At 37.1% G+C, this 13,434-nt stretch overlaps 1 protein-coding gene across 1 annotated transcript in view; it reads left to right on the top strand.

Moving 5' to 3' along the window:
• LOC308639419 (E3 ubiquitin-protein ligase HUWE1) overlaps positions 1 to 13,434 on the top strand; it is a gene marked incomplete at its 3' end in the record, with an annotated part of 125,142 nt that overhangs the window by 93,263 nt on the left and 18,445 nt on the right. Inside the window, exons 37-47 of the mRNA XM_081277679.1 lie at positions 679 to 831; positions 2,514 to 2,641; positions 2,845 to 2,926; positions 3,521 to 3,697; positions 4,255 to 4,414; positions 4,724 to 5,082; positions 6,946 to 7,141; positions 8,281 to 8,448; positions 9,804 to 9,949; positions 10,343 to 10,409; positions 11,347 to 11,564. Of these exons, the coding sequence (XP_081133805.1) occupies positions 679 to 831; positions 2,514 to 2,641; positions 2,845 to 2,926; positions 3,521 to 3,697; positions 4,255 to 4,414; positions 4,724 to 5,082; positions 6,946 to 7,141; positions 8,281 to 8,448; positions 9,804 to 9,949; positions 10,343 to 10,409; positions 11,347 to 11,564 (1,854 nt within the window). The remainder of the gene's footprint in view (positions 1 to 678; positions 832 to 2,513; positions 2,642 to 2,844; positions 2,927 to 3,520; positions 3,698 to 4,254; positions 4,415 to 4,723; positions 5,083 to 6,945; positions 7,142 to 8,280; positions 8,449 to 9,803; positions 9,950 to 10,342; positions 10,410 to 11,346; positions 11,565 to 13,434) is intronic.

Genomic DNA, 13,434 nt, shown 5'->3' with positions numbered 1-13,434 from the left:
AAGAAATAAATTATCCTAAATCCCCATATCCAGAGATAGCCAGTTAATGTTTTCATTATATTTCCTTTATTATTTTAATCAGCGTATATATTTAAATCATTAAAATATTTTGTATGATTTCTAATTCTAGAATCGGGGGAAAACTCAAAATTGGAAAAGTTTTTGAACTATATAACTTTAAGGCATAAAAACATAAAACTAAAGAAAAACTGCATAAGATATTTTCACAGAAAGGTTTGGGTTTTTTAATGTGTATCAAGAGCTTAACAAATGATTTTAAGGAAACTTAAAACCTTAATAGATTAAGGAGTAGACTAAAACCAAATTAAAATTTCTTAGCATTGTGAGTTTTTTTTTATGATAATTCTGGGAGGGTTATTATGAAAGCTTATTGAAAGAGTATAAATTGCTATGACCTTTTTGTTATTAATTTGATGCCCCAAGAATTTTTTAAACATTGATTTCCTTTAACTTAGAATGTAGGCGTCTTAAAATTAAGCCGTTGTGCTGACTACATCACCTTTTCTTAGACATTAAATCCCTGTGGTAAATAAGTTACTATTTATCTACTTTTCCTCGGTTAACATTTTGGGGGTGGAGGGAGTATTTTAAAAGATTGAGGGTGTTTTCACAAACCTCACTTCTTTGCATAACTTGGATACTTTTCTGCTTTTCTAGGTATGGGAAGCTGCTGATGTATTGATCAAAGCTGCTCTTCCCCTAACAACAAGTGACACAAAAACTGTGTCAGAGTGGATCAGTCAGATGGCCACCTTGCCCCAGGCCTCCAATTTGGCTACTAGAATCTTGCTTTTAACGCTACTTTTTGAGGTAAGATTTAGTTCTTTCAGGCCCTATAATCCATTCATTAAAAATTATCAAACAAATGCCACACAGGACATCAAAGGAGAAGTATAAGCTATGATCCCTGCTTCTTATGAACCCAGCTCCTGAGAATTAAGTGTGCATGGTTAAGAACAAAATAAAACTATTCTGTGGATACATAAATTGTATCATTAGGTTTTTTTGTGAGTTTAGGAAGGACATACTTTACTTATAGACAGTATGAGAAGGTCTTCAGAGAATAAGTCTTAATTAGTTGAATCAACAGATTGTGGGGTGGTAGTTTAAAAGATGAATATTTAAATGATTATCTTACTTGAGTCATGGACTATTTTTGCTTCTCTTGGGAAACCTAACTGGCAGCAGCATTAGTGAGATAGACTATGGAAATTCAATGTTGTCAGTACTAATAGGTGTTAGGTAGTCAGACTAGTCTATCCTTTTCCTACCCTGGCTAGTCAGCAGATTATTTGAGTTAAGAGAATGATTTGGTCAAGACACATTATTATTCCAATAAACACAGAAAGTCCTTAGGAAGCAGTGACCTTGAACACCTGGTTCTTCATTTGTAACTCATCATGTTTTGATAGCAACCTGAACTCAATGGAATAAACCCTTTGTAGCAACTCAAGAGATACATCCAATATGTATTAAGTTCTCATGGGTCTTTGTGTTCTAAATAGGTAGTTGTGAGAAAGGTTTCAAAATACTGAATATAACATTTAAGTCACTCATGGGCCCCTATCTATAAAGAATCATAGATAAAGTCTTGTATTTTCTTCTAATCCGTTTCCTGTCCATTTAAACAATTTAGATAAGTGTATGTAGACAGTTTTGTCCAACATTGTAATTATAACTTCTCTCATATCATACATACATTATTGTATGTTTTCAATGTTCTTGGTTTGTTTAAAATAGTCACTTTATTGGACATTATTTCATCTTCCTTAGAGATGGGCATAGTGGCCCACACCTATAATCCCAATAACTCAGGAGGCTAAGGCAGGAGAATGGCAAGGTGTCCTCAGCAACTTGGTGAGACCCTATGTCAAAATAAAATATAGGACTGGGGATAGATTTTAGTTAGTATAGAACCCTTGGATTCAATCCCCAGTAACACGAACATAAAAAATATTATAAAACTTATCTGCAAATCAAAAGCTTTAAAAGTAGTCAAGAAGCTGGGGCTGTATCTCAGTAGCAGAATGCTTGCCTAGTATGTGTGAGTACTGGGTTTGATCCCAAGCACCACATATAAATAAAGAAGTAAAATAAAGGCATACTGTCTATCTATGACTATAATTTTTTTTTTAGAAAAAGTCATAGCTAAGACTACACAGTCTACATGACAGTCCCTAATGATGTTAATAACCATTTCCATATTTTGCACATATAAAGGTGCTAAAGGTTATGTTGGAATATATTATATGGGGGAGGGGAGATTGTTTGATCATCATAATTATTCTAGAGATATAAATTATGGCCCCTTTGAACCATGAGAAAACCAAAGCCTACAGAATGTAAGTAATTCATCTCAGATTATCAAACTGATAAATGCTAAAAGGTTGAATTTGAATTCAATAAATTCTGTTTATTTTATATGATGCTACTTGTTGTTACTGGTTGGAAATTTGTATGTCTTTTTTTTCCCCCTTTGATGAATCAATCAGGAGTTGAAGCTACCTTGTGCTTGGGTTGTTGAATCAAGTGGCATCCTTAATGTCCTAATTAAGCTCTTGGAAGTAGTTCAGCCCTGCCTACAGGCTGCCAAGGAACAAAAGGAGGTCCAGACCCCAAAGTGAGTGATCCTGTATCTATCTTGGTTTCATTTTGTTCCCTTAGGTATTGGCCCATTGATCGCAAGGCCTAAATCCAGCACTCTTCTGGGGCATATATGGGGCAAATCTTGAGTACTTTTATGACATGCCTGATGAAGACAGATTTTTCCCAGTGTGCAACAGATTTCTGGCTTGCCCAAAACAAATCATTTCTCCCTTTTAGGTGGATCACTCCAGTGTTGCTCCTGATTGATTTCTATGAAAAGACGGCCATCTCCTCAAAAAGGAGAGCTCAGATGACTAAGGTGTGTGATACATAGTGTCTTGTAGTGGAAAGGATAGTTTTACCTTGAAGCAAGAGTAGACCAGAAGAGAATATAAGAGAGTAGTGAAGGATATAAAGGTCTCTGACCAAGGTTTAAATCTTGGGGAGTCTTCTCTTCTAAATGGGGAGTTAGAATTGTTTTCTTAGGGAGCTGCTTACTAAGGGCCTCAAACTTTTTGTGGAAATGGCTCTTATGATACCTTAAGAACTGAGCAATCAACAGTGTAACTGAGTAACCAAAAGCAAATACTCCTTATTTGAAAATTATTACATACCACATTATGTTTCTAACTTCTTAGAAACAGAATTGTTGTTCCAATACATCCCAAAGGAGCCTTCTTTTTGTGAGGGAAACAAAAGGAAAATAAAGGTGGAGGTTTATTTGCCTACAGAGATGTTAGACAATAAGAGGGTAAATGTATATGAAAACCCTGTCTGTTTTCAGAATTTATTAAATGTCCAATGTGTTTCTTTTTCCTGGCTTAGTGTTAACAGTGAGCACTGATAAAGTTATTGTTTCTGGTAATAGTCAACCATGAAGGAAATACAAAGAAAGTTTGTATTTTATATTTAGTACCTGCAGTCCAACAGCAACAACTGGCGCTGGTTTGATGACCGCTCTGGGCGTTGGTGTAGTTACAGTGCAAGCAACAACAGCACTATTGACTCTGCCTGGAAGTCTGGAGAGACAAGTGTGCGATTCACTGCAGGCCGAAGAAGATACACTGTCCAGTTCACTACTATGGTGCAGGTAAAGTTTATTGAAAAGGGGATTATATTGGGTATGCCTTTTGCTTCCTCTGAAGCAGCATTAAGGAGTAGAAGTAACACTTCTAATTTGGATATAGTTTTCAGAGAAGTGAGTCTTAAACTCTATTGATTATATCATTGGTCTGTGGCAGTTTGATGCTGTCCTTCCTGAAAATTATTTTTTGAATGTTTAATCAAAGGTTAGAGAGTGGTAATGGATGGTTTCTGCTCTATTGGGATGGAAGTTTAGAATTCATTAAAGGGCCTGTGTTTAACTCTTTACCTCTAGGAACCTTAGTGTTTTCTCTCTATAAAATATGGGATAAATTGCCAAGGTTCCTTCCTATTGTAGCATTTTACCTGGAATGTCTCCCTTCCATACACCTTTATAATTCCTTTTTGTTGTTGTTTTAATGGGGTCTTGCTATTTTGTCCATGCTTGACTCAAACTCAGCTCAAGTGATCCTCCTGCCTTAGCCTCCAGAGTTACTAGAACTACAGGCATGTGCTACCACAGTTGGTGAGATTTTTTTTTTTTAAATCTGTTTGAATTTTTAGGTTAATGAAGAAACTGGAAACCGACGACCTGTGATGCTGACTCTCCTCAGGGTACCACGGCTGAATAAAAATTCAAAAAACAGCAGTGGGCAGGAATTAGAGAAAACACTGGAAGAAAGCAAAGAAATGGACATCAAACGTAAAGAAAATAAAGTCAACGGTATGGAATTTTCATTTGGAATATTTTAAGGAGCGTTTTGTTATTTTGGGGGGTTTGTTTTAAGCTAAAACTGGGGTGGCTTTTGTGACTTAAGGTCTGGCCAATTTCATTGCAAGTGATATTCTATCAGGTTGCTTAACAAAAGATACATAGTTCTCCCTTATGTATGCATTTTCATCCTGCCTAAGAATTGGTGTTTGCTGTGGTTCTCCTAATAGGATCTAAGTTCTTGGCTGGTTACTTCAGAGGGAGAGGTGTTGAAACAAACATCAAGTTAAACTGTCTAAACTTTTATTTTTCTATTTGTAGAAACCCCCTTGGCCTTAGAGAATACAAATACTGAAAAAGAAACAATCCTAGAAGAAACAAAAATTGGGGAGATCTTGATCCAAGGCCTAACAGAAGATATGGTGACTGTTTTAATCCGGGCCTGTGTGAGCATGCTGGGAGTACCTGTGGACCCAGACACTTTGCATGCCACCCTTCGCCTCTGCCTAAGGCTAACCCGGGACCACAAATATGCCATGATGTTTGCAGAGCTGAAGAGTACCCGCATGATCTTGAATTTAACCCAGAGCTCAGGCTTCAATGGGTTTACTCCCCTGGTCACTCTTCTCTTAAGACACATCATTGAGGATCCATGCACTCTCCGTCACACTATGGAAAAAGTGAGTCCTTTTGGTGTCAGATGCTGCTTTACCTCATACCTTTGGTCTCCTTGGTCTCAGAACCTGCTTTTGATTCCTCATAGGATATATAATTAGCTGGATATATTGCATACATTTTTTTACCCTCCCAAGGTCATGCCTTGAAATTCATTGTAGGAATGCCTGTGAGGTATTCTCCCAAGAATCTGTTTTCAAAATATTGTATTTTGGTGTATAAAAGTAAAGTTTTTTGAATGTTTATGATTTGCCAGGCACTGTGATAGGCATTTTTTAAAAACCTATTGTGCAGATCAGAAAACAAGTTTGTATGTTTTAGGAGATTTATAAAGCAGTAGAAGAAATGACAAAGTAAGAATTAAAAAAATAAAATGTTTGGAACATAAACACTAAGACAACAGCAGAGAGGTGGGAGACAAATATCTTACTAATAAAGCTTTTCCTCTCTGTACTTTATAAAATACTCTGTCCTCTTGGTAATTCTTTGTCAGTAGTCATCATAGGATGACTGTGAACAGATTTCATTTTCATTTCACTGTCTTGGGATAATGTTTCCCACGCTGATAAATAGTTAAAATACGCATTTTTGAACCTAGCTTTGTATTTGGGACACGGGGAACAAAAAGAGGTAAGTTGTAGTTTTAACACATCAAATTATCAAAGCACAAATGCTTCATAATATTCATTGTAGGTACAGGTGTAAAGAAATAGCCATACTCTTATTTTTATTTTCGGTGCCATTGGAAATTGGTGCAGCCACATTGGAAGGCAGTTTGATGCTGTCAGTGTAATATATCCTTTGATCTAGAAACTCTAAATAAAGAGTTTTTTGAAGACTAACATTGATTATGCCAACAAGTGCACAAGAATGTTCTCTGTGGACTTGCTTATAATGTCAAGAAACTAGAGATCAAATGTCCTGCAGTAAAAAACTAGATAAATAAATTATGGTTAAAGAAATGAAAATTATAATTATGACCAGATGGGCAGAACATAAGGGCCATAATGTCCTAAAGAGCATGGGTCATTTTATTTTATTTTTTTTAAAGGTCTTACCATATCAAAAGATGACTGTCACAATGGCACATACCTGTAATCCCAGTGACCCAGAAGGCTCACAAGTTGGAGGCCAGTCTGAGCAATTTAGGAACACCCTGTCTCAAAAATAAAAAGAACCTGGGATTTTAGCTCCATGGTAAAAGGGCCCCTGGGTTCAGTCCCCAGTACCCTCTAAAAGACATCAAAAAGATGTTTATCTTTGTGAAAATCTTTTCACAAAGGAATAGATAATAAGAAGTACTTTAAGTTATTTTCTTCGTATACTCCATGGCTGACAAGTAATTTTATTAGAAGAGCAAAATCATGGCTATGTCTAAGCCCTGTGCTGTCAAAGCAAACAATCTGTAGTTTGATATGTCCTATACTGTCATTATTTTCTCAGACTGGTTGACTTTAGGCATAAAGAAAACATTTGATTTTGTTCTTATACACTAAGTGGTTATCAGTGTTGTATACTTGAACCATTCTTGTTTAAAATTCCAATAGCATTTGGAGAGGCTAGGAGCCGACACTTAAATGTGGAAGCAATGTGGGATTTATTGTCTAGACCCATCTTCTAATTTCTGTAAAAGATCACATGCACTCTGATCTAAGAATTGGTAGTTTTGAGATGTACTGTAACTTTGTATTTTTTAATTGAAGGGATGGGTTGGACCAAGTATATCATTATCTCTAAAATCTAAAGCTATTCACTGTTTTGAGCCAGAGCTTGTTTTGTATTTTAGTCTTTGTTAACCCTTCCATGGCTATAGTTGTATTTTAAGAAAGTGGCATTTAGTCAGCAGTGTTTCTCCCTGTCTTTGCTAGGTTGTTCGCTCAGCAGCTACAAGTGGAGCTGGAAGCACTACCTCTGGTGTTGTGTCTGGCAGCCTTGGCTCCCGGGAGATCAACTATATCCTTCGTGTCCTTGGGCCAGCTGCATGCCGCAATCCAGACATATTCACAGAAGTGGCCAACTGCTGTATACGCATTGCCCTTCCAGCCCCTCGAGGTTCAGGAACTGGTGAGTTTAATTTGTTTCTGGCCTTTGAAACACGTCTGTGGCCTGGTATAATTCCAGAGATTTTTCTATGAAGAGATCTATAACTTAGAAAAAATGTTGGAATATTGGCTGGTTGGTCATTTCAGTCAGTCAATTCAATAAGTAATTAAGTAGCTTCTCTGGACCCTGTAATAATCCCTTTTAGAAATATAAAGGACTCATTCAGTCTAGTCTTTGCTTTGAAAGGGAAGAGGCTAGGCACTGGAAGCTTTGTGAAACAATAGAGCTTACCTATAGTTTATTTGTAAATAAAATGATAATTAAACATGAAGCGGATATGTGACTAATGGATTGCAGTGGGAAGTTTGCAATCTCAGCTGTGTATTCCTGCCAAAAAGCTATAGCTTGTATTTCATTATCATGGAAAAAATTATATGAATGCATGTTGTGTATTGTTTTATAAACAAAGTGACTCAGACTCTTTGAAAAATATTAATTTCATGAAAAGGGAAAACATGCAAGCATCTCTTTAAGATAAGAGGAGACTAGAGCAATTATAGCCACCATCACTTTGATTGTGTTCTGTATTCAGATAAAGGAGGTTTGGGAAAAACTGAATAATATGTAGTGGATAATATGATTGTTTCCTGTGTGTTACAACAGTATTGTACTTACATAGGAGAATATTCTTGATCTTAGGAAGTGCGAATAGGCATATTTAAGGGTTATCGAACAGTATGTGGATGTTTATTTTACTGTCCTTTGAAATTTTCCACTGTTTTATGGGATTTTATTTTTAATAAAAAGTTTAGAAAGGGCACTAATTATTTGGGGAGCCCTAGCTATGTACTTGGCCCCATACTGAGCATTTCTCATGCGTGTTTCATTTAACCCTCTAAATAAACAAAATTTAAAAATAAAAACCATGAGGTTTGTTGAAGAAAGAGAACTACATTTCAAAATAGAATTTCTTTAACTCTAAAGCCTATACTCCTCTATTCTTTGGAATTTAGGGAAGGCCAAAACCAGATTTTGTAGTATACTACTTGAACAGTGGTTGAAAATGCCCCCCTTTCCCTAACTTGTATACTATCCAAGCCATCTTTTGACTCTTTGTTGCCAGCCTAGTAACAGATTTTTTCCCTCTCATTTTGGCTTAGCTTCAGATGATGAATTTGAGAATCTTAGAATTAAAGGCCCTAATGCTGTACAACTGGTGAAGACAACTCCTTTGAAGCCTTCCTCCCTGCCTGTTATTCCTGATACAATTAAGGAAGTGATCTATGATATGCTGAATGCTCTGGCTGCATACCATGCTCCAGAGGAAGGTATGTGATTAGCCTACCTCAAGATGCTCACTGGGCACTTTAAGATATATGGTTTTGCCTGAGTCATTTCAACCAAGTCATGGCTTAGTCTGGGTATATATGCTCAGTCTGGGTATCAAGATGAAGAAGACACAGGGCATATCTCTAAAGAAACTGATATAATATCTGTAAATATAGTGTTGAGAGATATTAGGGTATTGAGTCCTGTGGTAAAGCAGCTGACTCTGAGAGTAAGCTAAGTAAGAAAGTTTCTTAGAATAAGTCAGTTCTGACAGGAGAATGAAGAGATTGCCAAAGATTCATTGTGTGAGAGTACAAAGATTTTTAAAAAGATAATTGCCCAGGTGTGGTGACACACAACTGTAATCTTAGCTACTTAGGAGGTTGAGGCAGAAGGATTTCAAGTTTAAGGCCAGCCTCAGCAACTTAGCAAGGCCCTAAAGCAACTCAGTGAGATCCTGTCTTTAAATTAAAAATAAAAAGGTCTGGAGAAGTAGTTCAGTAATAAAGTGCCCCTGGTTTCAATCCCCAGTACTGCAATCAGTCAATCAATGGAGATTATAGCATCATGTGAGCAGATTGAAAATTTAAAAACCAGGAATTCTCTAATGTTTTCATATTAAAAAGCAAAACATCTTTATTGCCCAAAGAGCTAGGGCCAACATTAGAGGGTATGGCATGGCTTCCTCACTTTTGAGACCACCATTCCAACCCACCTTTATTCCTAGTTAAGAGGCTACATATAATTCATGTAGGCACTTAGAAAAGCATGAATGACTTGCTTAGAACCCAAGGTTCTGTTCTAATCAGGTCCTTCTGGATTCTATTTAGGATATACTTAAATGAGATGTCTACAGAATTGCACAAAATTTATGAATATTGCCTATAGTAAATTTTAAAAATCTGAGACATTCCTTTGCTTTTCATCCTTACAACATTCTGAACTCTTTAAGAAGAGTTCCTTGCTTCTCTTATCACCACAGAACCTTTACCCAATCTCATATGTATTTATTTTTTATGTGGTGCCAAGGATCAAACCCAGTGCCTCACATGTTAGGCAAGCACTTTACCACTAAGCTACAACCCCAGCTCCCCAGGTGTGTTTATTTAGGCTTGGTAGTGACATCTGAGGAAAGTGAAGAGCCTAAGCCTTGTCTGTGATCATGAGACTAGTGAGTATTAGAATGAGGATATCAGTCAACCAAACTCTAATATAGTCGTACATTGCTTAATGACAGGGATACATTATGAGAAATGTGATTTTGTTGTGCAAACACCTATACTTGCACAAATTTAGATGTTAAAGCCTACTACACATGTAGACAATAAAACAGGTGTTTTTTCTGCTTTTCTAGCAGACAAATCTGATCCTAAACCTGGGGCTATGACCCAGGAGGTTGGCCAGCTCCTGCAAGATATGGGTGATGATGTATACCAGCAGTACCGGTCACTTACTCGTCAGAGCAGTGACTTTGATACACAGTCTGGGTTTTCCTTAAATGTAAGTCAATTCCAACTGCCTTCTGTCTTCTCTTTTTCCATTGCCTGTACACAGAATTTAGAGTTATGCCAGGGGAATTTCAAAAGTATTGATTATGATATATTTATAAATTACCTGTTGCCTAAAAATGAAGATTGGAGTCTTCCTTGGCTTTCCCTGCTTAGGTTGGAATGTTCCCTGAGTCTCTTCCCCCTTATCTTACTCCTAATCTCCCAGTCACTATGTTATAATGACAGCTTCCCACAGAGTGTATTGTAGAGGGGAAATGTAGTTAAAATGTTTGCCAAAGAGAATCTGTAGCATTTGCAAATGATACCCTGGAAAGGAGTCCTGTCATTTGGGGACAACTGTCTTTGAATTTCATGATAGCTCAGGAATTTTCTTCTTCCACAGAGTCAGGTCTTTGCTGCAGATGGTGCCTCAGCTGAGACTTCTGCATCTGGGACTTCCCAAGGAGAGGGTAATGGTTTCCTTTCCTCCCTCTCATGTTATTATTTCTTGAGAAGGCATTTTGAAGATACTGTGGGTGTCCTGGGCAGAGGGTAGGCGAATACAGGTGTAACTCTCAGATTGTCTTGTCTAAGGAACTTTGTCAAGGATGCACTCAGTGTTTAGTTAAAAATATATCTATATACTAAAGTAATGGGACTATAATTTCCATTACCTGTTAATGGTTGCTGTGGTAAGATCCTTCAGTTTTACTCTTTAAATCAGCCCCTTATTTCTTTTGGTTGTTTTCATAAGCTGATCAGATGCTTATGATACCATTCTAGCCAAATAATTAGTCTATTGTGGTTAATTCATTTTAGTAGGCTTACTGCCCATGTGAAATATATAGTATGGGTGATGATGAGAGTCAAGGGGAATATCCATGCCCACTATGCAGGCAAACTCTAATAGATTACAAAATGAATCCCTGCACTTTAATAAGTTGGTCTAAAGAGGGAGACTTACACAAATTGTAATGCAAGATAACTGCTGGAGGGGCATTCTTAGATAAGGCATAGTGGGCATGCAAGATCTTCATGTATCTAGATAATTTATAGAAGTCAGCATTCAAGCTGAACTAGATAAATGTGTGCCAGGAAGACAAAAGTGAAGGAAGAGATGAAAAAGGGTACAAGGCATTTTGGGAGAACTATTAGTGCACTTTTGCTGGAACATAAAATTATAAGCATAGGGAAATGGTGAGGGACACATTAACAGTTGGGCAAATCCTCCTTGGTGTACTATATCTACATGCCAAGTCTGAGACCAGAGTCATCCTGGTTCTTTGTCCTTCAGCCACAGTGTGACAAAAGTGTCTAGTGACTTAAACTGGAAGAGAACTTGTATTCTAAGACTTGACTTTGCATTATTCCAGTGTGGAGTTGAACCAATGTTTGGTTCTTTCTCAGGAGCTTCAACTCCAGAGGAGTCTCGAGATGGGAAGAAAGATAAAGAAGGGGACCGGGCCTCTGAGGAAGCCAAGCAGAAAGGCAAGGGCAGCAAACCTTTAATGCCTACCTCCACTATCCTTCGTCTTCTGGCAGAGTTGGTGAGGTCCTATGTTGGTATTGCTACCCTGATTGCCAACTACAGCTACACCGTGGGCCAATCTGAGCTAATAAAAGAGGTAATGTTTCCAGTTTTTGCTTAAGCTGTTATACTTCCATTACCTAGGTACCTTACTATACATTGGGCACTTTGCTAAAGACCCCTGCATGCTGAGTGGTTGTGCAATGATGAATAAGTCAGAGTTAGGCGTCTTTTCCCTGTGATGTGGAGTCATTAGGGTCACTATCGACAATGATCTGATGTGACTCGTTCTGTTGGAAATCTCTTGGCCTACAGTGTCTCCATTGCAAAGGGTAAGGCTGAATTCAGAGAGACCAGTTAGGGATCTGATATAGTAATCCAGGTAACACATGATTTTGGTGAAGCTGGTGGAAAATGAATGAGTTAAAGAGATATTTTAAAGGTACAAATGAATAAGAATTGGATTTGGAAGTATGAAGGAAGAAGTTCTTGTTTTTTTATTATTTAATTTGATGGTCATCTGATAAGAGCACAGAAGGGGGAAAGTTTGAGAAGAAAATATAGAATTTGAGAGATACTTGGTACATCTAAATAAATGCATTGACTGAATCAAATATATAAAAAATATAGGACTTTCATATGTATTTACACACGTGCAAAAATACCAGATGTGCTAGCAATATTGGTTATAAAAATACAGAAAACATCTAAATGTCTTTCATAGAGCTATGGAAGAGAATGAAGTCATATTTTATATGTCCCAATATGGAATTGTCTTCAGATTAGTAGGCACTTTGAAAAAGTGTATCGTGTTACCGTATATGTTAAGTGAGTGTCCCGGGATTTTTTTTTTTCCATATACGGGGTCTCATTTTGTGGGTCACACATCATATTTTATGGTTTGTAAATGAAGATTCTGAGGATGTGCAAGGGCACTTGCATGTGAAAACAGCTCCATTTTTTTTTTAATTTTTTTTTTTTTAGTTGCAGATGGACATAATAGTTTTATGTACTTATTTATGTATGTATTATTTGTATGTGATGCTGAGGATTAAACCCATCACCTCACACGTGTAAGACAAGTGCTCCACTACTAAGCTACAACTCCAGCCCTGCAGCTTCATTTTAAAAACCATTTTTACCTTAATCCATGTTAGAAATACACAGATCCTAAGTGAGTAATCAGTTAATTTTTTCGTGTGAACAGTCACCCAAGTAAATAATGCAAACTCCCAGAGACTTCTCAAACACACAGTGGTTTTGCACTTTATATAAATGTAATATTGTTATATGAATTCTTCCTTGTGACATTTCTTTTGCTTAATGCATTGGCAAGATTCACTTTTGTGTATAGTTAGAGTTTCTTTTCATTACCGTTTAGAAATCCATTTTGTGAATGTGCCATCATTGTTGTTCCATCCTACTGTTAATAAACAGTTGGGCAGATTTCTCTTTGGAGCTATCACGACAGGGCTAGTATAAGCATTCTTATACAAGTTGGTGAATATATAGAAACATCTCTGTTGGGTGGAATGTATGACTATGAGCAGAATTGCCAAGCTCTTGAGCGTGCATTTGTTAAACTTTAGCAGATGGTGCCAGAAGTTTTCCAGAGTGGTTGTATCAACTTATTTTATCACCAGCAGCATATAGAAGTTATGATTGTTTCGCCTCCATGCTAACCCTTGGTATTTTTTCATTTTACTCATTTTAGCAGGATTATAGTGGTATTATGGTTAAAATTTGCAGTTTTCTCTTGTCCATCTTTTTGTGTGTTTATTGGCCATTTTGGATATTCTCTTATGGGAAGTGTCTATTGAAGTCTTTTTTGTTTCTTTTGAGATGAGGTCTTAGGTGTGTTCCCCAGGCTGGCTTCAAACTCCTGGGCACAAGTGATTTTTCCCAGCCTCCTAAGTAGCTGGGAGTATAGACATGTGCCACTATGCCAGGTTTCTTTTATTCTTGTT

This window comes from Spermophilus citellus, assembly GCF_964194105.1.
Source record: "Spermophilus citellus genome assembly, chromosome: X".
Taxonomy (NCBI): domain Eukaryota; kingdom Metazoa; phylum Chordata; class Mammalia; order Rodentia; family Sciuridae; genus Spermophilus; species Spermophilus citellus.
This window is presented reverse-complemented; position numbering and strand designations above follow the sequence as displayed.